Below are 26,801 nucleotides of genomic sequence, written 5' to 3' on the forward strand. Positions count from 1 at the left end.
GTGTGTACCAAAGACTTGTGAGTGATCTGATCATAAATGACACTAGAGAGCTGAAACTGTCAACATAACAAACTAAAAGTCTTCAGCAACAGTTTTAATAACTAAAAATGTGTGGGATTTCAGGTAGAGAATCTCTAGCTCTGCGTTCAGTGTGAACATGTTTTTAGGTGCAATTTGTTGTCAAATAACGTAAGAAAACTTTACTTGGATGAACCCTTTAATTGTATTTTCTGTGAATAAACATTCAGCCAAGCACTAGGCTTGATGTTCACAAGAAAACACAGTGATAAAATGCTGCTAAAATGGAAAATAAGAGAGGAAATCCTTTATAAGCTAAATAAGAAGGGAAAGTCTTTCCAAGGGCAATGAATTCTCTTGGAATACCACAGACTTCTTACTGGAGAAATTATGCCTTGAAAAATCATGAGAAATCCTTTCTTCACAGAGTAACACTTGTGGCACATGTGAGATTTCACACTGGACAAAACACGGTTAGCATCTTGAAAGGAGATGCATGTACTTTTCCAGAAGCAAAATGAAAGTTCTCACAGAGGGGGCCTCCTCTGCCTTGTCCTCAGAATTGGAAAATGTATTGTCCATCAAGGAGCCTCAGTACTGAACCTAAAACTCAAGAGAAAATGTTTCCTGAATAACAAGTGGGATGATGACTTGAAATTTTGCAAAACAGGTACAATCTTAATATGATAGGCCTTACTAAGGCTAAATAGCCTTATCCATGGTTGAAATTGACACATCATTATATTAAAAAATCACCACAAGTGATTGATTTTACTCTGCAGCCAGGGTTTATGTCAAGTGTGAGGATAATGAGCAAGAAATTCGACCCCTTAGCAAACTGGTTGGAGAGGCAAGGATTGTGTCCAGGCAGAGCTCATAACATTATTTATTGTTTAATCTGTTTAATTAAATATGGAATTTACCCTCAAACTGTGGCTGACATTATATGTAGTCCTGAGCCACATTAAGATGTACTGTTTGTGCTGTGAAATTCTACGGGATTTGACAAATGCATGGTGGCTGATCTCCAGCATTAAAGCATAACACAGAATGCTTCTCTTATTCAAGCTCTTCTTCCCTTCACATAGAGGGAATCAATCGACTTTTGTATACTGACTTTCGAATTTGTTTCTTTATTCCAATCTTCTTTAATTAAAGCACAAGATATTGTACTCAATTTCCATTTGATCTTCCAAAAGAAAGATACTGAATAATCCACACCTGAATTTCAGTGATTCAGACTCAGGTCCACCGCTAAGCAGTAAAGGCCAAACGTCCTGTGCTGCCACCTCATGGCCGGCAGAGGGCAATGAAACCCATCCGTCTGGCCATGCAGGGCGCATGCGCGGTCTGCTTCCCGCGGGAGCCCGGTCTCCACGGAAGACCTGAGTTTTCTTAACCCAGCGTGAGGGAGGGGCCGCCGCCCTGGCTTTGGGGCTGTGGCCTCCGGGGAGGTTCCGGATGGGGGCGTTGAAGGGTCCGCTCTTTTTGCAAGGCCCAAGATGGCGGGCCCTGCGCAGGCCGCGCTGTTCCGCGCCTTCAGGGCGTCCGTATCCCATAGAGGCCGGATGCCCCAGCTGGGCCCGGATGCCCCCGCTGGGCCCGGAGCATCCTTGGCGCTGCCCTCGCCGAGCGGTGCTGAATCTGAGGTTGCGCGGGGGGGGGGGCGGCTCCGCGAGGAGCGGCGGCAGCGAGGGCTGGAGGACCCGGGCTCCGGGGCTCCGGGGCGTCTGGCCTGGGTGGGACTGAGCCCATCCAAGGACTGGGACTCCCAGGTTCTGGTGCGGGTGGATCCTGGGCAGGCTCAGGACCAAGTACCTCTCCTTCCACCAAGGAGCGCCCAGAGGCTGACGGGAGCTCTATCCAGGTTCACCTCCTCCTCCTTCAGGTGTTTACTTTTCCTTTATTTCTGTAAGGCCAGAAATTGGCGCCATCCTTCACATCGGTGAATCGGGTTACCCATTACCCATTACCTCAGGTTTATTGTTATTGCCATTAACGGTGTTGGTGGCATTATCACTAAGATCATCATTGTTGTTATTGTCATTCATGATTATTAGCAGATGTGTTCATCATTTTGTCTCACTATGCATTTTTTTTTTTTTTTGCGATTGATTTTGTATGACGTTAAATTGAACTTCTTTAATCTTGACTAGTATTGTCAGATTCCTGAAGAGCATTCCGGAGGACAACTCCTGCCTTTAGTACAGCCACAGAATTTCGTGGGCACAGGAGAGCACCTAGAATATTCCCCTTTCATTGTACAGCAGCTTTGGGAAATGGTGGCTGCCTGGCTCTGAGATGAGGTGGAAAAGACCGGATACTGGGGCAAGTGATAGCACCTCCACTGGTGTTTTTATGAAGCCAAGTGCACTGTCTCCCACGTAGACTTAGAGTAAAATCTGATGGCTCTAAAAGGCCATGTTTGCCCTTCCTGGACTTCCTGGGAGCCTTTAAACCTTGTGTGGTTCCTAGAGTGGCTAAGTTGCCATATCTGTGCCTCGTATGGCAGCACCAGTCTTTTCTGGGCCAACAAGGGCACTTAGAATGTTTCCAGAAGCTCAGGCATGCTGTGTCTGTTCCACCCTTCTGTTCAATGGCAATTCACTGGGTCCCTGGCTGACATAGAACATCTTGTAGAGGGATGGGCTTGGGTGGCTTCCTGGCCAGCCTTTCCAGGCGGTTATCTTTGAAAAACTTGAAGAGACTCACAGAGGCCATTCACTGGTATTTCAAGACTGCAAGTGGGGTTTCTGGTTCCTTGAGTTTACTTAGAATATTTGAATGGCTCTGAATGGCCAAGAAACCCTCCCTGGTCTTGGAAGCTGCCAAAAGCTATTACTGGGCCTCTGAAGAGTCTTTAACATTTTTCCAGGTACAGCTGAGAATAGGAAACTTTTCCAGGTCTAGCCCAACCAACTCAGGTCGAGTCCTGAAAAACTGGTGGGTATTGGGGGAGCTCATCTTATAAAAGAGCAATTGGTGGCAAAGCTGGGTCTCCAGGACAGCTGTGTGTGTATATGTCTGCAGAGCATGCCTTGTAGTCATCTTTAGTAACTGAACACCATTTGTGAATGGATAAAGTATATTCCTTGCTGTACAATAATGAAAAATCCATATTAACAATGGTAGTAATAAAAATATTGATGAATATTAACAGGAATGATGATGATCATGATACTAGTACTAGTGGTTATAATACTGATAATAATACTAACCCTATGGACTTGGGACATACAAGTTTTCCCTAAGTGGATAATAGGCATAAATATTTGGCGGTGTAGGGTTATTTCAAGTCCCAGAAAGCAAGGATGAACATCTAGAACGTGAAGAAAAACAATCTGGAGGTTGGCATGTACACACTTTGGGACTCCTGTGTTAACTTCTGGTGTTTCAGCCTAAGAGGGAATGTTAATATAACCCTGGTCCTGCAACACCATGCTGACCAACACCTACCAGCTTTCAGGAGATAAGATAGCTGGCTGATGGGGCAGGGATCCAGAGAAGGCATGGGTCCAGAGCCGTACATGTTGCCCAGTGGCAGAGTTCATGACAAGCAATAAACCCCAGGACAATGTCATTCCCAACCACCTGGCTGTCATCTGCTCTTTCATGGCCCCTCTCTACTGGTACTTCTAGGCACTGGCATGTCCTCCAGAGGCTGTAGGATGGCATCATACTCAGTACTCTCCCACCTGCAGGAGGCAAGAAAGATGGAAAGAGCTAAATACCATGGCTTCTGGATTTTTTTTGGTGGCATGGCATATTTTGCATTTGCTTTAATAATGGTGGAACCCAGTCAGTGGTTTGCAATACAGCTTTGGATGACTCTGGACACCTGTAGAGATTTTGACAATTTCCAGAAGGTCACAAGTTCTTGGAGGACTTTTTCATGAGTTCTTTGACTGAAAAGGTGGTTCAAAGAACTACTGTACTGACTTAGAAAATGTTGCAGAGGCTGGGTGCAGTGGCTCATGCCTGTAATACTAGCACTTTGGGAGGCCGAGGCGGGCAGATCTCGAGGTCAAGAGTTTGAGACCAGCCTGAAACCTGGTCTCTACTAAAAATACAAAAATTAGGCAGGCGTGGTGGCATGCAACTGTAACCCAGCTACTCAGGAGGCTGAGGCAGGAGAATCGCTTGAAGCTGGGAGTTGGAGGTTGCAGTGAGCCAAGATTGTGCCACTGGACTCCACCTGGGCAACAGTGCGAGACTCTATCGCAAAAAGAAGAAAAAGAAAATGTTGCAGAGACTCTGGTGAACAGGTAGTCCCTCTCCTGCCACTACAGGTAAAAGTTTCTTGGCCACAAACCTAATTTAGCAGTATACCTTCATCTTAGGTGAGTAACAGAAAGCCATTCATGATCTATCCAAGCATGGAGGGGGAATTTGACTTAGGAAATTTTAGGTGGACTAGTTGGTGAAAGAAAGTACATTCTAGGGCTCACAGGCCTACACACACAGTTGCTAGCACATAAAGCATATGTATGAATTCTTTCTGAGCCCATGGCAAGATCAGGGTGCACTTCATCCATCTCCTATGCTGGTATGAATAGATACCTGCCTGAAAAATAAAAGAATAACTCAGGAAGTCCATTCTTCTACAGGACACCAGGTAGTACAGTAGGAGTCTTGGGGTTGCGGTGGTATGTATGTTTTAAGGTTGTCTTTTACTCATCTTCAGCAAATTAAAGTCTTCAGAACATAAAAAAAATTATTCAACATTGCATAATAACTACCACAGGTATATCCATGATAAAGAACTGTACCCATATAATAATAACATTAATAACAATCATAATGGTGACGATATAAATGTCATTTCAATGAAGAGAATAATAAAAAAGCAGATATTTAAGAACATATTCCTGTAAGCCTGTGACATTGTTCCCATATGAGCCCTCATGTTATTGACTACAGGGAGAGGCTTGGGGCTGCATCTTGAAATATCTTGTGTGATGGCAAAGAAGAGTGGCAGTAGGGAGAATAATTCTGAGCCACATGAGAGCTTGGGCAAAAGTGGAGATGCCTGTGCCACGTGGAAATACATTACAAATGGACTATGGAAAAGGGTCTGGCCAGAGTCCTGCCTGACACAGGTCATACAAAAGCTTTCAGTAGTTCACCCTAAGAAATGGCTGGTCCAGGCTGTAGATGAGAAGCACTGGGCAGACAGATCCACACCCGCTTCCTGAGTCTCAGAAGTCTGGTGTGCATCGAACATTAAGCCCCCAAGCCTACTGAGACTTCACTTCCTGGCTGGTCTTCTACCATCTGATTCTTGAGCCCCATCACGTAAGTGCCATCTCCATACTGGAATTGCTGACAATGTCTGATGGAGGGTTTCGCCCTGGGTACTCAGTACCAGCAATGGATGAAATACCAGAAGGGAGGCTCCAGGGCTTCCATAGAAGACACATTCTAAAGTTGCTCGGGTGATCAAATGGTCATCTCATAGATTTTCAGTAGAACTGCAGCATTTTGTGAATACCTGAGTGAATGCAGAAAGTATCCAGATGCATGGGCATTCTAGGAAGCTCCCTGTGTAAATCAAATACAAGAAATATCTACTTTTGGGCTCAAAAGCTAACTTAGAAAATAAAAAAAGTGAGATGCTGGCAAAAGGCAAATAACTCCACTTCAGTTCCCGAGAGAAAAATGGTTCTGTAACCTCTGAGTTTATTTAGAAAAAGTTTGGAGCCTCAGGAAGTCCAAGTATATCATTCCTGATGTTTCCAGGGCAGATTGGACTGCTTAGGCCTCTGAGAATATTCTAAGTCCTCTCAGATTTCCATGGGAGACTGTAACTCTACTAGAGCTCAGACCATCCCCGAGCAAGCTCATTGTTTTCTAAATATTCGAAGGAAGTCCATCCAGGGTATGCCTGTATTGGTGAGTTTCACCTTGGACTGGCAGGAGAACACTGAGAATGATACCTCCTGACTTCACTTGGTAAAGGTAGGGGAGCCAAGAAGTCCAGAGCTGGAGAGCACCTGAAATACCAGATGGCAGAAGGACAGTAAGGAGGTGAAGTCAGCTATGGGGTTGGAGCTTCATGTTTACTGCATGTAGGATTCTGAGTTCCAGGACGGATGGGCTGGTGGGGATCAGATACATGTCTTCTTTGCAGGGAGCCAGGCCAAACCAGCCATCTGGTTGCACTACTGAAAGCTTTTGTGTGCCCAGTGGTAGGCAAGACACAAGCCAAACTCTCTTCACCTCTGGCTGGCAGTCCTTGACTAGAGAGGTTTGCATACCAGTGGTCCTATTAGCCCACGCTCTCCTGTGGCTTGCTTTCCTTTCACCTCCTGTTTCTCATGTTTGCCATCATGGAACACATTTCATAGTGAAATTCTTTGACGCTGACTCCAAATGACACAATGAGGACCCAATTTGTGAACTTTTCATATATTTAGGAGAATCTCCACATTGATTTTTGTATCCTTATGTTCATATTGTCACCAGTATTAAAATTTTTACTATTTAGGTCATTGCATTCATTATCATAATTATTAATTATTTTTCATTTATCATTTATTTTTATTGGTTAATTTTTGTGGCAGCTATTATATAACAATCACTAGAGTTTCTCTATTCATGAAAGATGTCCAAGTTAATGGAGGTAACTAGGAGTGTTACTTTACAGGTATGTAAACACAGATAATCTTGGCTGAACTGTGGCTATATTGTCCGGTGTCCGTTTGAAGGTGAAGCCTCTTGTGTTATTCTAAGTGACCTCTTTAGACAGCAACTGTCTCATAATTGCAGAGACGACTTGAGAAGGCATCCTGAGCCTACGCAGAAATACAGAAGCACTTCCATGATCTAAGTAACCTATGTGAAGGCCTGAAAGCCAAAGCAAGATCCTCTTATTACAAAGCTGTCCAAAAAAAAGTTTTCCTAGTAACACTGGAAGTCCATCTGTCACTCCTCCTGGTCTGGAAATGCCAGAAATGTCCTCCATGGTCCTTGTGAGAGTGAAGATCTTTTCAGAATCACCCCAGGAGCCACAGAACCACTCCATCCTACCTGAAATTGCAGAATGACTCTTCTTTTGACCAGAGTCTCAAAAATACATTCATTGATAGTTTTGATTCCTGGGAGCCGCCATTGCTTGCAAAAGATGTGCCAGAGACAAGACATTTTCCGTCTCCTCACTTGTCCGGGGAAGACTGAAGGTTTTCTGAAACACAGAAATGGGAATCTGATCCTCTGAGCAGCCTCAGGGTTTTCTAAGTCTTCCAAGCAGAGTGGAAATTCTGGTGAGGACCCATTGCACCCCCTGATGGTCTGGAATCACATAGGATGATGTGTTTAAACAACTCTAGGTGGAGATATATTTTCTGAGATATTCCAAGGCGGAGGGACACAACTGGACCAGATGTTAGAAGGGCAGCTGAGCATTAAGTGCCTATGTAGTGTTTGCAGCTTAATGTCCCATGCAGAAGGGGAATCTGGGCTCTTGCATTAGAATTCAGTGTAATTCTGGGGTCCTGCTTTCCTTCCAGGAAATCCCACTTCCAACTGGATATCTGGATGAACTACTGAAAGCCACTGAGTGTCCTGCAGCAGGTGAACTGTGGCTAGAGCCCAAGGATGAAGGGGGCTCCCTCTGTCTGTGATTGTGAAGAGGAAGCCTGAGGTGTAGCAGACCCAGGCCCCAGAAGGATGGAAAAAATGAGGTAGGGAGTGAGGGGACCTCAGGAGAAGACTGAGATCTGCAGAATCCCAGGGTCAAGGAGACAGTGCGGTGTCCTGGTGGTGTCCTTGATGTTCCAAGAGGGGTGATAATCCATCTCCTGCGTAAAAGCTTCATATGGGCTGAGGAGAGGAGAAGTGAACAGAGGAAGCAGGGAAGGCCAAGACAGCAACCAGCCTTAGAGCAATTTTAACCAGAAATGGACATAGACCCTGGACCCCATCGCGGGGTTGTAGGCCAAGGACGGTCTCCAGGCAATGCATAACTCCCTTGTCAGGTTAGTGGGAGTAGGGATTGTGAAGTCTGCAGGGGTGTGGAAGGCTGGGCGATGGAAGCAGCTTACTGGGCTGGACCAGAAATACTGAACTTCTTTTCCATCAGTGAAATCCACTTCCGGGTCAGAAAAAACTGCAAGTTCTGGAGGGGCAGGGCCTAGGAGGAGGTCAGGGCCTGAGCCTTCCTGGTTTGACCCCCCTACCCCCTGTGTTTCTGAATCTGTCCTCACTTCCACCCAGCGGATCTTAAGTATCCTCCTTTGAGTCCCCACGAGTGTGTTGTGTGCAGTGGGGCCAGGCTGCTTCATCCATTGCACGTTAAATGTTTCCAATACTTTCTGGCCAAAGCTTAGAGTTGTCAGACCACTGACTTTGAATGTTGACCTGGTTCCTTTTGAACCAGAGTAAAATCTATTGAAGTTTAAGGTCACCTTTTTTCATGGATGATGAAGAGGCAGGCTGTTCAGGCGCATCTGCCCTCAGGTCTGGAGGGCGGCGGAGGTCACTGTGGGTGGTGGGTGAATCCGGAACCTCTGTGGCTCTAGACTTTCAAATATTTCATTTTTTTCTTTTGTAGTTTTTGTTTGTTGCTTGCTTTTTTTTACAATGGGAACTGGAATATAAGATGCCAAACTAGCCTGTGGGGAACATGGATTTTCATAACAGTAACCACAGAGTGTAGTTTCCATTTCTATTCCCTATTCATGTGGGAGGCAGAGAAGGAAATCAGGTGCTCAGTTCCAGGGACATCACAGGACTAGGACATGTACAGTGAGGGTGGAAGGCAGAGGCATTGCTTTAGGAGAATAAAATTACTACATGCACACACATATGTATGTATATGGATGTATGCACACAAATATGCATATTTATAGATTCTGTTCTCCCTCTCTCTCTATAATTTCTTTATTTCACACTTGATATGATTTTTTTTATTATACTTTATGTTCTAGGGTACATGTGCACAACGTGTAGGTTTGTTACATATGTATACATGTGCCATGTTGGTGTGCTGCACCCATTAACTCGTCATTTACATTAGGTATATCACCTAATGCTATCCCTCCCCCCTCCCCCAACCCCACATCAGGCCCCAGTGTGTGATGTTCCCCTTACTGTGCCCAAGTGATCTCATTGTTCAGTTACCACCTATGAGTGAGAACATGCAGTGTTTGGTTTTCTGTTCTTGCGATAGTTTGCTGAGAATGATGGTTTCCAGCTGCATCCATATCCCTACAAAGGACACAAACTCATCCTTTTTTGTGGCTGCATAGTATTCCATGGTGTATATGTGCCACATTTTCTTAATCCAGTCTGTCATTGATGGAGATTTGGATTGGTTCAAAGTCTTTGCTATTGTGAATAGTACTGCAGTAAACATGTGTGCACATGTCTTTATAGCAGCATGATTTATAATCCTTCAGGGATATACCCAGTAATGGGATGGCTGGGTCAAATGGTATTTCTAGTTCTAGATCCTTGAGGAATCACCACACTGTTTTCCACAGTGGTTGAACTAGTTTACAGTCCCACCAACAGTGTAAAAGTGTTCCTATTTCTCCACATCCTCTCCAGCACCTGTTGTTTCCTGACTTTTTAATGATTGCCATTCTAACTGATGTGAGATGGTATCTTATTATGGTTTTGATTTGCATTTCTCTGATGGCGAGTGATGATGAGCATTTTTTCACATGTCTGTTGGCTGCATAAATGTCTTCTTTTGAGAAGTGTCTGTTCTTATCCTTTGCCCACTTTTTGATGGGGTTGTTTGTTTTTTTCTTGTAAATTTGTTTGAAAATTCTTTAAGAATGTTGAATATTGGCCCCCATTCTCTTCTGGCTTGTAGAGTTTCTGCCAAGAGATCTGCTGTTAGTCTGATGGGCTTCCCTTTGTGGGTAACATGACCTTTCTCTCTGGCTGCCCTTAACATTTTTTCCTTCATTTCAACTTTGGTGAATCTGACAATTATGTGTTTTGGAGTTGCTCTTCTTGAGGAGTATCTTTGTGGTGCCCTCTGTATTTCCTGAATTTGAATGTTGGCCTGCCTTGCTAGGTTGGGGAAGTTCTCCTGGATGATATCCTGCAGAGTGTTTTCCAACTTGGTTCCATTCTCCCCGTCACTTTCAGGTACACCAATCAGACATAGATTTGGTCTTTTCACATAATCCCATATTTCTTGGAGGCTTTGTTCATTTCTTTTTACTCTTTCTTCTCTAAACTTCTCTTCTCGCTTCATTTCATTCATTTGATCTTCAATCTCTGATACTCTTTCTTCCAGTTGATCGAGTCAGTTACTGAAGCTTGTGCATTTGTCATGTAGTTCTTGTGTCATGGTTTTCATCTCTATCAGGTCGTTTATGGACTTCTCTGCCTTGGTTATTCTAGTTATCCATTCGTCAAATCTGTTTTTAAGGTTTTTAGTTTCTTTGTGCTGGGTTCGAAGTTCCTCCTTTAGCTCTGAGAAGTTTGATTAACTGAAGCCTTCCTCTCTCAACTTGTCAAAGTCATTCTCAGTCCAGCTTTGTTCTGTTGCTGGTGAGGAGCTGCATTCCTTTGGAGGGGGAGAGGTGCTCTGATTTTTTTAATTTTGAGCTTTTCTGCACTGCTTTTTCGCCACCTTTGTGGTTTTATCTACTTTTGGTCTTTGATGATAGTGACGTATGGATGAGGTTTTGGTGTGGATGTCCTTTCTGTTTGTTAGTTTTCATTCTAACAGTCAGGACCCTCAGCTGCAGGTCTATTGGAGTTTGCTTGAGGTACACTTCAGTTAGGCTACTCCCAGTTAGGCTCTCTAGTTAGGCTACTCGGGGGTCAGGGACCCACTTGAGCAGGCAGTCTGTCAGTTCTCAGATCCCAACCTCCGTGCTGGGAGAATCACTACTCTCTTCAAAGCTGTCAGACAGGGACATTTACATCTACAGAGGTTTCTGCTACTTTTTCTTTAGCTATGCCCTGTCCCCAGAGGTGGAGTCTACAGAGGCAGGCAGGCCTCCTTGAGCTGCAGTGGGCTCCACCCAGTTCGAGCTTCCTGGCTGCTTTGTTTACCTACTTAAGCCTCAGCAATGGCGGGTGCCCCTTCCCCAGCCTCGCTACAGCCTTGCAGTTAGATCTCAGACTGCTGTGCTAGCAATGAGAGAGGCTCTGTGGGCTTGGGACCCTCTGAGCCAGGCGTGGGATATAATGTCCTAGTGTGCCGTTTGCTAAGACCCTTGGTAAAGCACAGTATTAGGGTAGGAGTGACCCAATTTTCCAGGTGTGTGTCACGGTTTCCCTTGACTAGGAAAAGGAATTCCCTTCCCCTTGTGCTTCCTGGGTGAGGCGATGCCTTTCCCTGCTTCAGCTCTCACTCATTGGGCTACGCCCTCTGTCCTGCACCAACTGTCCAACATGCCCCAGTAAGGTGAACCTGGTACCTCAATTGGAAATGCAGAAATCACCCATCTTCTGTGTTGCTCACACTGGCAGGTGGAGGCTGGAGCTGTTCGTATTCAGCCATCTTGGTGCCAACCTCACTTGATATGATTTCTAAATTTAAATACCTTTGAGACAAACGTGAATTGTGAAAGGATTTAAAAATGTCAGTGAAAAATGGAATTAAAAATAAAAATAAAAATATCAACTTTATTTCTCAATATAATCTCTACTGAGGTCAAGACACTGCATTAAGGGATGATCCCAACCATTCAGTCCATTGCTAAAGAACTGAAGGTCATGGGAATTTAACCATGTCAATGCAGTCTTCTACTGTTAATAAAGAAAAATGGGGTGCCCTTTACGGTTATTTTAAGATTAGGAAAAATAAGCTCAAAAGAAACCAAATGAGGACTGTAATGTTGATGCCTAATAATTTCCCATGAAAACTCTTGCAAAATTACCGGTGTTTGATGAGAGGAATGAACAAAAGTGTTGCTGTAGTGCAGAGGGTCTCTCTAGTGAAGCTTTACATGGTACTTTTCTGCAAAAGTATTTGCTAATTTTCTCTAAGAACTCTCCTACTAAGCAGATATTATGGTGCTTTGATCCTACAGAACGTCAACAAGCAAAATGCCTTGAGCATCCCCAAAACCTCCATGGCTTTTGCTTTTGAGAAGTTTGCTTTTGCTTTGACTGGACCACTTCTACCTCTTGGTAGCCATTGCTTTAATTGTGCTTTGCCTTCAGGATCCTATTGATAAAGCCAGTGTCACTCCTTATTATTATTCTTCAAAATAATGCTTCAGGATCTTGATTCTGCTTGTTCAAAATAGTCCCTAATAGCTCTGCTTTTGTCCACAGCTGATCTAGGCACAAGGGTATTCGGGCCTCATCAAATGTAAAGTTTCTCAACTTTCACGTTATAGTCAGTATTGTGTAAGCCAAACCAATTGAGATGTCTGTGGTGTTGGCTATAATATCTCTTGTTAATTGTCAGTCCTCCTCAATTAGGGCATATAAACAATTTTTTTTTCCTCTCCAAAATTGGAATGGATGCCCCTCCTCTGTGGGCTTCATCTTCAACATTGTCTTATCTCTTCTTAGAATAAGGTATCCATTTGTAAACGACTGATCCTTCAGGTCATTTTTCCCATAGACTTTTCATAAAGAATAATTTTTTTCACCTTTTTTTGTACCCCAACTTCACCATAAATTTGATGTTTGTTCTTGTTTCAGGTTTGGCAGAATTCAAGTTTGGCACAATTCATGTGGCTCTTTTCAGACTGATGTTTTAAATCCTGTTCAGATATATTAAAACAGGGCCGGGCATGGTGGCTCACGCCTGTAATCCTTGCACTTTGGGAGGTTGGACAACATGGCAAAACCCTGCCTTGACAGAAAATACAAAAATTAGCCTCTACAAAAAATACAAAAATTAGCCGGACAAGGTCCCAGCTACTTGGAAGGCTGAGGCAGGAGAATCGCTTCAGCCTAGGAAGCAGAGGTCACTTTGAGCTGAGATTGTTCCACTGCACTGCAACCTCGGTGAGGGGAGTGAAACCCTGTCTCAAAAAAAAAAAAAAGTTAAAATAAACTAGTATATGTGTGTTTTGATGCAAAAGCTAAAAGTTCATGCATAGTTTTTTCATAATTGTTATTTTGCATGAACTTATTGAAGCCCCCTATTATTTGCCATAATTTTCTCATCTTATTAATTTCTATATACATACAGAATTTCCAATTTGTGTAAACCTTTCTTCCCAGTTACTGAACAATTATTTGAAATTTGAAAAATATGAGCTATTTTAATCTGTATTTTTTTTTTCTACTTCTGAATATTTTAGAGAAAATATGGATAATGAGACTTGTAAAATGGAGATGTTTGGAAGTTTCTGTTACCAATGACAAATTAATTTTTAAATAATTTCAGGAAAATTTAGGTGAATGTCTGTACTTTCATATGAACATTCATAGTAAAACAGATTTTTTGAATTTCTACCCTTGATAAACTTTAATGTAAAATACGTGAGTAAATGTGTACTTTTCTATTCCTCATGAACATTCTCAAGTTTATGCTGTCTGGATTTTCTCAGGACCAATTACAAGCTGTATATGCTGCTGAAGTGTCTCAAAGATTATGTCCCAAAGAGAGTGCCCTACTGTTTTTCCAATATTAATTTCTAAGTTTTACGAAGTTAAACTTTTTTTTCATAAAATATAAAACATTTTGCCTCCAGCAGAAATACATTTTGGAAGATAACTTTCCCGTGGGTAAGGGGTATAAAGGAAGCTTGGATTTGTTCTGAGAAAGGGAGAGGGTACTTCTGCCCATTGCCATGCACATCTGATTTTAGGGCTGAATGCCTTTCTGAGCTTGGCTCACTCCTCTCAAACTTGCTGGTAAATGGACACAAATTAAAGAGAAATAATTGTACACCATTTGGGATCTAGGAATCCAGATATCTGAACCATTGTTTATTATTTGTCCCTCCCACCCTCTCACCCTTCCAGATCTCTAATGTCTATCATTCCACTTCTATGTCCAGGTGTACAATTATTTAACTCACACTTACAAATTAAAACTTCATGTTTTCATTTGTACAGATTCACTTCCACCTAGCTACCTCTGAGACTGCAAGAACTACCACTCCTCCTCCTCCTCCCTCTCAGCCTACTCAAACAGAAGACCAGGAGCATTATATATATATGCACACACACACATACATGTACACATATATATACACAAACATATATACACACACACATATATATACACACATATGTGTACATATACACACACACATTCATAAAGAATTTGCATTTTAAAGAATGGCAGAACCATAGTTGTTCAAAAATCAACTATATAATTCTATATATGATAAATGTCTACTAGAAAGTTCACGTTGAAAACTGCAAACAAGACTTAGAAAAAATAAAGTTTTTAAAAATTTTATTTTATTTCATTTTAAGTTCCAGGATACATGTGCAGGACGTGCAGGTTTGTTACATAGGTAAGTGTGTGCCATGGTGGTTTTTGTACCTATCAACCCATAACCTAGGTATTCAGCCCCACATGCATTAGCTGTTTATTCTGATGCACTCCCTCCCCACTCACCCCCAGACAGGCTCCAGTGTATGTTGTTCCCCTCCCTGTGTCTGTGTTTTCTCATTGTTCATCTGCCACTTGTAAGTGAGAACATGTGTATTTGGTTTTCTGTTCCTGCATTGGTTTGCTGAGAATAATGGCTTCCAGCTTCATCCATGTCCCTGCAAAGGACATGATCTCATTCCTTTTTATGGCTGCATAGTATTCCATGGTGTATATGTATCACACTTTCTGTATCCAGTCTGTCACTGATGGGCATTTGGGTTGATTCCATGTCTTTGCTATTGTGAATAGTGTGGCAATGAACATATGCATGCAAGTATCTTTATAATACAAGAATTTATATTCCTTTGGGTATATACCCAGTAATGGCATTGCTGGGTCAAATGGTATTTCTGATTCTAGGTCTTTGAAAAATCACCACACTGTCTTCCACAGTGGTTGAATTTACATTCGCTCCAACAGTGTAAAAGTGTTCCTGTTTCCCCAGTCTCACCAGCATCTGTTGTTTCTTGACTTTTTAATAATCGCCATTCTGACTGGCATGAGAAGGCATCTCACTGTGGTTTTGATTTGTATTTCTCTAATGATCAGTAATGTTGGGCTTTTTTTTTATATGTTTGTTGGCTGCATAAAAGTCTTCTTTTGAGAAGTGTCTGTTCATATCTTTTGACCACTTTTTAAAATATTTTTATTTTCACTTTTTAAGACAGAGTCTTGCTGTGTCACCCAGGGTGGAGTTCAGTGGCACAATCTCGGGTCACTGCAACCTCTGCCCCCCAGATTTAGGCGATTCTTCTGTCTCAGCCTTCTGAGTAGTTGGGATTACAGGCACCTGCCACCACATCCGGCTAATTTTTTGTATTTTCAGTAGAGACTGAGTTTCACCAGGTTGGCCAGGCTGATCTTGAACTCCTGGCCTCAAGTTATCTGCCCACCTCACTTTCCCAAACTTCTGGGATTACAGGCATGAGCTACTGCACCCAGTTTTTGCCCACTTTTATATGGGGTTGGATTTTTATAGTTTTGGGTTTTACATTTGAATCTTTAATCCATTTTCAGTTCATTTTTGTATAAGGTATAAGGAAGGGGTCCAGTTTCAGTTTTCTGCAAATGTCTAGCCAGTTTTTCCAGCACCATTTATTATTAAATAGGGAATCCTTTCCCCATTGCTTGTTTTCATCCAAAATAAAATGGTTGTAGATGTGCAGTCTTATTTCTGATATCTCTATTTCATTCCATTGGTCTATGTGTCTGTTTTGTACCACTATCACGCTGTTTGGGTTACTGTAGCCTTGTAATATGGTTTGAAGTGGTGAATTACATTTATTGATTTGCATATGTTGAACCAGCCTTGCACCCAAGGGATGAGACCGACTTGATCTTGGTGGATAAGCTTTTTGATGTATTGCTGGATTTGGTTTGCCACTATTATATTGAGAATTTTGCATCAAAGTTTATAAGAAATATTAAGCTAAAGTGTAGTAAATACATTGAAAATAAAGACAGACTGATTAAAAGACTGAATAATATGAATCCTAAGTGTTTTCGCAACTGATTTATAGAGTAAAAACATTGCCAAACTAAATGAGCTTGGCCAAAAACTGTACAGGGTCTGAGATGTTGTCTCAACTTCCATTACTCATTGTGAGGTGGACCTGCAGTACTATATTTGATGCAAAATTTCATGCTGATGGAAGCTGAGATGTCCTGCAGTCTCAGAGGGACAGAATTCTGGTGTATCTCCCTTTGGCCTGTCAGGAATGAAGATCTAGACTCTACAGGTTTTGTCAAAATTTACAAGATGTAGGAAATGGGGCAGGATTTAGGCTGTGAGGCAAAACCTAGAGGTATAAAGAAACAGCTTCTGACCCAGGGCTCATGAAGTCAGGATAGTTTCAGAGAGGATGGTGGAGTGAGCATAGTAGTCTTTGGAACCATTCCTTCCCCTTATTTGTTCATAGGCCAGATGTGCTTAACCAGGGGGCATCTCGGGTCTGATGAACAGAGTCTTGGAGACACAAAGGGGCAATCCTGAGGAAGAGGCTCAACAGGGAGGAAGGAGCCACCATTTTCTCTCCTGAGAAAAATCCTTCTCCCTAGGAAACCATAGGTTTTTCCTTGGTCCCAGTGAGAGTTTTCCTGAGTGAAGAGAACAGAGAGAGCAAGAGACTGATGTGTTATCTGTTACCACCACCTGCAGTGATTCTGAAACCATGGGGGACAGAATTATCTTCAGAATCATGAGCAATCCAGATGCCATGGTTTCACACAAGACACTGGAAGTTCTTATCTCTTAGGGGTAGGCACTGTTCATTGATACTCTTTAAAGCTCATTTGCTGATTACAAAGTGAGCCAGATTAATAATCTACTGCAAGTTTTACTAATCTCACTTTACTTCACACACAATTCACACAGACATATGTTAATATACACATTTTGATGCTTGGACAGGGTTGGACCCAAGATTCTGTACTTCTATGGAGCCCTGTGTTCTGCCCAGGTGTCATTTACTCTCAGGTAAGTAAACTGATCACCATAACTAGCAAGATATTGATCTGTGATGATTAGAAATGAAAACACCTGTTGGTTATGTTTTATTGGGATGGATTCTATTAACATTTAAATACAGTTTAAAAACACAGATTTACAATGAAAAGTAACAAGCAAATATAAAAAGTGAAGGGGCTATTCCCCAAACTAGTTTCCACTGAAATACCACCAGAGAAAAACAACTCTCAGGACAGTGATAGTGCTTCAAAGACACAGATTTCACAGCTGGACGGTTGATCTGGAATTTCCAAAAATTCCATCCTTTACTCATGAAATGCAGTTTATTTAAGAACTTTCTAATTTAACTGTAGTTTCATACTCACACACTTCAGTGTATTGTGTATTATACTATTTATGGTAAGTATAACTTATTTGAAAATGAATTAAATACTGGTGAGAAAATTTTCTCTTTAAATTAAACTTAAACTGACACCATAAAATTAGCAGCATCTGTTTGTCTGTTCCAAGAATTACCTAGGTTCTACCCAGGGCACCTGAGGTCGGTTGAAAACAAATACAAAAAAACTTGGGTTAAAAAATAAGAACACCCTTCCAATGTTACAAATGCATCCCAGTTTCAATTATTCACATTCACGAGAATGATTCACATATATCCACATTAGCAAAATTTCACCTACTCTCGCCTACCAATTGACTAATCAAAACAAACCAAGACAGAATAATAAATTCAAATCCATCCAGTAACCAGAGGGGGGAAACTACACCTCAAAATGTAGTATACAGATATTCACACAGGATGTCATCTACTGTGAAAACACATTCACAGAGACAGTCCCTTCACGTGATCAGAATACACACAACTCCACAACAACATATTAGATATGGGATCATCTTGAAATACAGCCATCACTAACCAGTTGTCCGTTTTGCATAGACAAAAACCTGAAGACCACATTATGTTATGTAGGAATGACTGTATACCTGTGTGTGTGTGTGTGTGTGTGTAGGGATCCATAGAATCCAATAGACATTCCAGCGATAACCTTTCCATGTCCAGCCTCTTGATTCTATATCCAAGTGAAATGACTTGCCAGCAGGGAACAAGATAAGTCTTTGTATGAAGTGCTTGGTGGGAGCTACATACCCAAATCATAAAGCATCGAGTGTTGGAAACATGCACTGAAGTTAGACGAAATACTCAATGCACAAAGTAGACGGTGAAAGACTTTCAGGTAATCCTGCAATCACTGAGAGGCTGATTGATGACATTCCCCGAATTCATGATTGCAAGAAGAGAGAAATACTCATGACATTCTATTTCCAGTGGTTGCGGACGTACGACGGCAATTTAGGAAATCATGAAATTGAGAAACTTGAGTAATCGGAAGCTATGCCAACTAAAACCTTCAGTTCATTTAAGAAAGGATGAAAATAAAAACAACATATCACACAGCATGGGAGATGACATTTTCAAATGTATGTGATAATGCATCAACATTTGAGAGAGATGCAATAAAAAGGTCTAAATTTGACAAAAGCAAACAACCAGAATTAAACACTGGAAAAGCCTGGGTGATGGGAGTGAGGCGCCCTGTCTCAAGAAGAAAGAAGCAGAGAGCTTTAAAAGCAGGGAGTGAAACAGAGGTTTGTACACCATTGTTACTACTGGCCCTTGTTTCAGTAGGAAAAGGCGAAAAGAAGGTATTTATCTCATGGATTCTTGCATGGATTGTTCAGGATCTGCGATGTTGCCTCCGTTTCCAGTTAGGCATTGTGTGGTGGACTGGCAGTTCCCACATGTGGTGCAAAATTTAAAGCTGATGAATGTAGACATGTTCCCCAAAGTAGGAGGGGCAGAATTTGGGTGTGTCTTCAGGCCCTTTGACTTACCAGGAATGAAGATCCTGGCTCCAGGGATTTTGTCAAAATGTCTTAGAGAGTCAGAAATGGGGCAGAATTTAGACCTGGCGCCAAGGCCTCAGGGCCCATGAAATCAGGATGATTTTAGGGAGGATGGTGGAATGAGAGGACTGTGACCTTTGGCCCCGTTTCTTTCCATTGTCTTTTCATGGGGCAGGTGTGTTCAATCAGAAGGCTTCCGGCCCGGTGAAAAGAGTCCTGGGGGAGGAAAGAAGTGCTGCTTAGAGAGTTGCTCCACAGGGAGAAAGGAGCCACCATTTTCAGGAGAATGATCCCCAGAAGCATGAACAGTCCAGATGCCGTGGCTTCACACAAGACACTGGAGGGTGTTATGTCTGAAGCCGGGACCTGGGCATCTGTGTTCTTGAAAGCTCATAACTGATTTTGAGCCCAATGGATCACCTGTCTGCCAGTCATGCTCATCACACTGTAGTTTGTACATACGTCACACAGAGACACTGTTAATACGCACATATTTGTGCTTGAGCAGGGTCGCACCCAAGATTCTGTGAGTGTACGGAGCCCTGAGTTATGCCCTGGACATCTTTACTCTCAGATTGGTCAACTTGCATCACTGCACCGAACGAGAAATGGAGCCTGAAATCCAATCAGCAAATACACGAAAGGAAGGGGCCATTTCCCACAATCATTTCCACCGCAACACCACCTCAGATGAACAAGTCTCATTGCAGGTCAGGGACTGTGCTTCAGAGATGCACCTTTCGCAGTTGGATTATTGACCCGGAATCTCCCCAAATGCCATTTTTATACACACCAAATGATATTTATTTCTGTGCGTGCTGGTTTTATTTTAGTTGAATACACATACGCTCCTGTGTTTGATTTCCTTTATTATCAATACGACTTACTTCCAAATGACTCACATACCAGTGGGATGATTTTCTGCTTCAATTCATTGGAAATGGACACCATTCAATAGGCAAGTGTGTCTGTCTGACTGTTTCCAGCATTCTGTGGGTTCCACCAAGGGCACAAGTCCCAGGGCGCCTGAGGTCCATTCAACAAACAATGTAAAAACGGTGAGACAGGTTCCTCTCTTCAAATGCGTTCCAGTTTCCACTCCTCAAGGTGGCGAGAATGATCCACAGATGTCCCACGTTCGCAAAATTTCAACTTCTGGTGCTCACCAACAACTGACGAATGAAACGCACCCGAAGAGCAAATGGTCAACCCAGTCCCCTGCAATAACCTCACGCACAACTCTACACCGCAATATGTCGCATTCCGAAATTCACAGTGAATGTCATCTACCATGAATACGAACACACAGACGATCCCTCCACAGGTTCAGAAGACTCACGACTCCAAAACTCGACGTTTCCCATGTCCGGGCTCATCCTGAAACGCAGCCATCACTATCCAGTTGTCCCTCTTGTATAGACAGAAACCTGGGCTCCTCATTATTTTATGTAGAATTGGCTGTGTATGTGATGATGTGTGTGTGTGTGTGCACGAACCCGCTCGTGTGTGTGTGTGCATGCATTCCTGCGTGTGGTTGGAGACTTTCCCTGAGATCACTGGCATACAAAGAGAGCCTTCTTGCTGTGTTTGTTCTTCCCTTTGGATCTTCTGGTCCTCCCTTGCAGAGAAGTGATTGTGCCAGTGTTCATGGACTCCTGATGTGTCACATTTGCGTTAGTTTACTTAAAACATTGCTAGGGAATAATTCTGTACTTACGAAACAGTGTATGTGTTTGTTTGTGTGTGTTTGCTTGCGTGAGCTTGTGGGCATGTGCAATCATGCCCATGTGAGTGTTTCTTTGTGTGTGTTTATATTTCTGGGTGTGTGTTTGTTTGAGCTGGGATGTGCTTCCAACTATGTGCTTTTGGTAGATAGGATCATCCTTTCAGGCATTGAAGGACTGGAAGTCAGACCTGTACTTGAGACTCGTCAATGAAGTACAGTTAATAACACAGCGTATTTCTTTCCTTAGTATCAAAGAAGAGATCCGTGCAGTCAAATAGATATTCCAGCGATAACCTTTCCATGTTCAGCCTATTAATTCTGTATCCTAGTGAAATGACTTGCTAGTGGGAAACAAGACATGCCTTTGCAGGAAATGCTCTTGTGGCAGCTATATACCCAAATCATAAGGCATCAAGTGTTGGAAGCATGCACTGAAGTTAGAAGAAATACTCAGTGCACAAATTAGACTGTGAAAGACTTTCAGGAATTCATGCAATCACCGACATACCAATTGATGGCATTCCTGAATTTATGATTGCAAGAAGAGAGAAATACTCATGACATTCTATTTCCAGTGGTTGCGGACGTACGACGGCAATTTAGGAAATCGTGAAATTGAGAAACTTGAGTAATCGGAAGCTATGCCAACTAAAACCTTCAGTTCATTTAAGAAAGGATGAAAATAAAAACAACATATCACACAGCATGGGAGATGACATTTTCATATGTATGTGATAATGCATCAACATTTGAGAGAGATGCAATAAAAAGGTCTAAATTTGACAAAAGCAAACAACCAGAATTAAACACTGGAAAAGCCTGGGTGATGGAGTGAGGCGCCCTGTCTCAAGAAGAAAGAAGCAGAGAGCTTTAAAAGCAGGGAGTGAAACAGAGGTTTGTACACCATTGTTACTACTGGCCCTTGTTTCAGTAGGAAAAGGCGAAAAGAAGGTATTTATCTCATGATTCTTGCATGGATTGTTCAGGATCTGCGATGTTGCCTCCGTTTCCAGTTAGGCATTGTGTGGTGGACTGGCAGTTCCCACATGTGGTGCAAAATTTAAAGCTGATGAATGTAGACATGTTCCCCAAAGTAGGAGGGGCAGAATTTGGGTGTGTCTTCAGGCCCTTTGACTTACCAGGAATGAAGATCCTGGCTCCAGGGATTTTGTCAAAATGTCTTAGAGAGTCAGAAATGGGGCAGAATTTAGACCTGGCGCCAAGGCCTCAGGGCCCATGAAATCAGGATGATTTTAGGGAGGATGGTGGAATGAGAGGACTGTGACCTTTGGCCCCGTTTCTTTCCATTGTCTTTTCATGGGGCAGGTGTGTTCAATCAGAAGGCTTCCGGCCCGGTGAAAAGAGTCCTGGGGGAGGAAAGAAGTGCTGCTTAGAGAGTTGCTCCACAGGGAGAAAGGAGCCACCATTTTCAGGAGAATGATCCCCAGAAACATGAACAGTCCAGATGCCGTGGCTCACACAAGACACTGGAGGGTGTTATGTCTGAAGCCGGGACCTGGGCATCTGTGTTCTTGAAAGCTCATAACTGATTTTGAGCCCAATGGATCACCTGTCTGCCAGTCATGCTCATCACACTGTAGTTTGCACATACGTCACACAGAGACACTGTTAATACGCACATATTTGTGCTTGAGCAGGGTCGCACCCAAGATTCTGTGAGTGTACGGAGCCCTGAGTTATGCCCTGGACATCTTTACTCTCAGGTTGGTCAACTTGCATCACTGCACCGAACGAGAAATGGAGCCTGAAATCCAATCAGCAAATACACGAAAGGAAGGGGCCATTTCCCACAATCATTCCACCGCAACACCACCTCAGATGAACAAGTCTCATTGCAGGTCAGGGACTGTGCTTCAGAGATGCACCTTTCGCAGCTGGATTATTGACCCGGAATCTCCCCAAATGCCATTTTTATACACACCAAATGATATTTATTTCTGTGCTTGCTGGTTTTATTTTAGTTGAATACACATATGCTCCTGTGTTGATTTCCTTTATTATCAATACGACTTACTTCCAAATGACTCACATACCAGTGGGATGATTTTCGCTTCAATTCATTGGAAATGGACACCATTCAATAGGCAAGTGTGTCTGTCTGACTGTTTCCAGCATTCTGTGGGTTCCACCAAGGGCACAAGTCCCAGGGCGCCTGAGGTCCATTCAACAAACAATGTAAAAACGGTGAGGCAGGTTCCTCTCTTCAAATGCGTTCCAGTTTCCACTCCTCAAGGTGGCGAGAATGATCCACAGATGTCCCACGTTCGCAAAATTTCAACTTCTGGTGCTCACCAACAACTGACGAATGAAACGCACCGAAGAGCAAATGGTCAACCCAGTCCCCTGCAATAACCTCACGCACAACTCTACACCGCAATATGTCGCATTCCGAAATTCACACTGAATGTCATCTACCATGAATACGAACACACAGACGATCCCTCCACAGGTTCAGAAGACTCACGACTCCAAAACTCGACGTTTCCCATGTCCGGGCTCATCCTGAAACGCAGCCATCACTATCCAGTTGTCCCTCTTGTATAGACAGAAACCTGGGCTCCTCATTATTTTATGTAGAATTGGCTGTGTATGTGATGATGTGTGTGTGTGCACGAACCCGCTCGTGTGTGTGTGTGCATGCATTCCTGCGTGTGGTTGGAGACTTTCCCTGAGATCACTGGCATACAAAGAGAGCCTTCTTGCTGTGTTTGTTCTTCCTTTGGATCTTCTGGTCCTCCCTTGCAGAGAAGTGATTGTGCCAGTGTTCATGGACTCCTGATGTGTCACATTTGCGTTAGTTTACTTAAAACATTGCTAGGGAATAATTCTGTACTTACGAAACAGTGTATGTGTTTGTTTGTGTGTGTTTGCTTGCGTGAGCTTGTGGGCATGTGCAATTATGCCCATGTGAGTGTTTCTTTGTGTGTGTTTATATTTCTGGGTGTGTGTTTGTTTGAGCTGGGATGTGCTTCCAACTATGTGCTTTTGGTAGATAGGATCATCCTTTCAGGCATTGAAGGACTGGAAGTCAGACCTGTACTTTCTGACTGAGACTCGTCAATGAAGTACAGTTAATAACACAGCGTATTTCTTTCCTTAGTATCAAAGAAGAGATCCGTGCAGTCAAATAGATATTCCAGCGATAACCTTTCCATGTTCAGCCTATTAATTCTGTATCCGAGTTAAATGACTTGCTAGTGGGAAACAAGACATGCCTTTGCAGGAAATGCTCTTGTGGCAGCTATATACCCAAATCATAAGGCATCAAGTGTTGGAAACATGCACTGAAGTTAGAAGAAATACTCAGTGCACAAATTAGAGTGTGAAAGACTTTCAGGAATCATGCAATCACCGACATACCATCTGATGACATTCCCGAATGTATGATTGCAAGAAAAGAGAAATACTCATGACATTCTATTTCCAGTGATTGCAGACGTATGACGGCAATTTAAGAAATCATGAAATCAGAAAACTCGACTAATCACAATCTATGCCAACTAAAACCTTTGGTTCATTTAAGAAAGGATGAAAATAAAAACAACATATCACACAGCATGGGAGATAATATTTTAATACGTATTTGATAATGGATCAACATTTGAGAGAGATGAAATAAAAAGTTCTAAATTTCAGAGTAGCATATAATCAGAATTAAACACTGTAAATGCCTGGGTGATGGGAGTGAGTCCCTGTCTCAAGAAGAAACATAGAGATGTAAAAGCAGGGCATCTAAAAGGGATTTGCATACCATTGTTAATACTGGCAGTTGTTTTAGTAAGAAAGGGAAAAATAAACCATTTGTCTTAGGGATTCTTGAATCTATTTTTCATCATCTGAGATGTTGCTTCCAATTCCAGTTAAGCATTGTGTGGTGGACTTGCAGTTACCACATTTGGTGGAAAATTTCATGCTGATGAAGGTAGACTTGTTTCCCAAACTAAGAGAGACAGAATTTGGGTGTTTCTTTGGGACTTTTGGCTTACTAGGAATAAAGATCCTGGCTCTAGGGATTTTCTTAAAATTTTCAGATAATGAGAAAGAGAATAGAATTTAGGCCAGGCGCCACGGCCTCGAGGTGTACAGAAGCATCCACGGTCTCGGGGCCCATGAAATCAGGATGATTTTAGGGAGGATGGTGGAATGAGGGGAGTGCGACCTTTGGCTTCCTTTCTTTCCCTTTTCTTTTCCTGGGTCAGGTGTGCTCTATCAGAAGCCTTCCCCTTTCTGTTGGACAGAGTCCTGGAAGAAGAAATGAGCGCTGCTGAGAAAGATGCTCCACAAGGAGGAAGGAGTCACCGTTTTCAGAAGCATGATCCCCAGAAGCATGAGAAATCCAGATGCCATGACTTTACCCAGGATGCTGGAGTTTCTTTCCTCTGGATCTGGGACCTTGGCATCGGTGTTCTGTAATGCCCATAACTGATTTTGAGGTGAGTCTACTTGATAACCTGTCTGCGTGTCATGCTCATTACACTGCAATTCATACACATGTCACATCGAAACACTCTGAATGAACATATTTATGTGCTTGAACAGTGTTGCACCCAAGATTCTGTGATTCTACAGAGTTCTGAGTTCTGTCCTGGACACCTCTACTCTTGGGTAGGTCAACTTTGATCACTGTACCTAATGATAAATGTGCCATTAAATCTAATCAGCAAATACACTAAAGGAAGGGGTCATTCTCCACAATTGTTTCACTCTGGTAGGTCAACTTTAATAACTGTACCTAAGAAGAAATGGATCTGTGATGATTCCACATCAAAGAACCTGTTGATTTTTTGCCATTTGAATGAATTATGTTAACATTTAAATAGAGTTTAAAACCCCAGATTTCCCATGAAATCTAATCAGCAGATACGCAAAAGGAAGGGGCCATTCTCCAAAATCGTTTCCACTGAAACACCACCACCAATAACAAGTCTCACTGCAGGAAAGCGATCCTGCTTCCAAGATCCAGTTTGTGCAGTTGGACGATTGACCCAGAATCTCCCCTAATGCCATTTTTTTACACCCCAAGTGAGATATATTTCAGGGTTTTCTAATTTTATTCCAGCTGAATACACACACTCCTGTGTTTCAATTTCTTTCAAACACCTTTTAATAATGAAGTATCTTGCTGCTTCACCCCTTATATAACTAATGCCCACCCACCGGTTCCACTACATTTACCCATCAATTACCCAATTTACCAATGAAATATCAGCAGTCAATAAGTTTTGTGTCCTTGGTTGTATCCTTTTGCATTCCTCAGGGAATTTAATGGACACAGCTTAAATTGTGATTATAGAACAGTTGAATCAGACTTACTAATCAGTGTTATGGGCAAATACGATAGGAGTGGAACCGGGTTAGGACAATGGCTACACATTTGCCTCATTTCATGTATAACAATGCCAGTTAACAATTGTGTACATATTAAACAGTTTGTGTCTATGCGTGTATTTGTGTCTTTTTGTCTGGATGTATGTGTGTGTGTGTGTTGAGAAGTACTTCCAAGCATGTGCAGCTGGGAGATAAGATCATTCTTTCAGAGATTGAACAACAAGAAGTTGGAACTACACTTTCTGATTTGAGAATGTGCAGTGATGTTATGTAATTAACACAGCATATTCTGTCTTAATTAAGATGGAGAGATCAGCCAGGTGCAGTGGCTCAAGCCTGTAATCCCAGCACTTTGGGAGGCCGAGACAGGTGGATCACGAGGTCAGGAGATCAAACCATCCTGGCTAACAGGATGAAACCCATCTCTACTAAAAAATACAAAAAAACTAGCCAGTCGTGGTGATGGGCACCTGTAGTCCCAGCTATTCGGGAGGCTGAGGCAGGAGAATGGCATGAACTTGGGAGGCGGAGCTTGCAGTGAGCTGAGATCGGCCACTGCACTCCAGCCTGGGTGACAGAGTGAGACTCCGTCTCAAAAAAAAAAAAAAAAAAGGTGGAGAGTTAAATGGAGTCAAATAGACATTCTAGAGATAACCTTCCCATTTTTGGTCAATTGATTCTGTATCATGTTGCAATGATCTGGCTGTGGGGACAAGACAAGTCTTTGCATGAAATGGTCTTGTGGAAGCAATATATGCAAATAATAAAGCATCAAATGGGACTATGTCTTCAATTTG

The 26,801-nt window shown here is 42.5% G+C and overlaps 1 protein-coding gene across 4 annotated transcripts; it reads left to right on the forward strand.

The window, feature by feature from the left end:
- The first annotated feature begins 1,357 nt into the window (after nt 1–1,357).
- Nucleotides 1,358–25,103, forward strand: LOC117063520. 4 transcript variants are annotated; one of them, XR_004428968.1, is made up of 3 exons: nt 1,360–1,906; nt 6,787–7,280; nt 7,527–7,788. XR_004428968.1 is itself a non-coding variant. In XM_033177301.1 (2 exons), the coding sequence occupies exons 1-2, from the start codon at nt 1,521–1,523 to the stop codon at nt 7,564–7,566; spliced, it is 426 nt and encodes a 141-aa protein (XP_033033192.1). In that variant the 5' UTR covers nt 1,358–1,520; the 3' UTR covers nt 7,567–7,597. The 4 variants fall into 4 exon arrangements, 1 of the variants encoding a protein (XP_033033192.1); XR_004428976.1 differs by lacking the exons at nt 1,360–1,906; nt 6,787–7,280; nt 7,527–7,788 and adding exons at nt 8,060–8,114; nt 16,968–17,033; nt 24,876–25,103; XR_004428975.1 differs by lacking the exons at nt 1,360–1,906; nt 6,787–7,280; nt 7,527–7,788 and adding exons at nt 8,060–8,114; nt 16,968–17,033; nt 24,915–25,103.
- Nucleotides 25,104–26,801: the final 1,698 nt, after the last annotated feature.

Source organism: Trachypithecus francoisi, unplaced genomic scaffold, assembly GCF_009764315.1.
Source record: "Trachypithecus francoisi isolate TF-2019V2 unplaced genomic scaffold, Tfra_2.0 Contig01554, whole genome shotgun sequence".
Lineage (NCBI taxonomy): Eukaryota > Metazoa > Chordata > Mammalia > Primates > Cercopithecidae > Trachypithecus > Trachypithecus francoisi.

Excerpts from the sequence above, each read along its gene's own strand:
- LOC117063520 (XM_033177301.1), top strand. The coding sequence starts at position 1,521 with ATGGCGGGCCCTGCGCAGGCCGCGCTGTTCCGCGCCTTCAGGGCGTCC. Across the intron at positions 1,907-7,526 it reads TTCACCTCCTCCTCCTTCAG|GAAATCCCACTTCCAACTGG; the intron begins GTGTTTACTTTT and ends CTTTCCTTCCAG.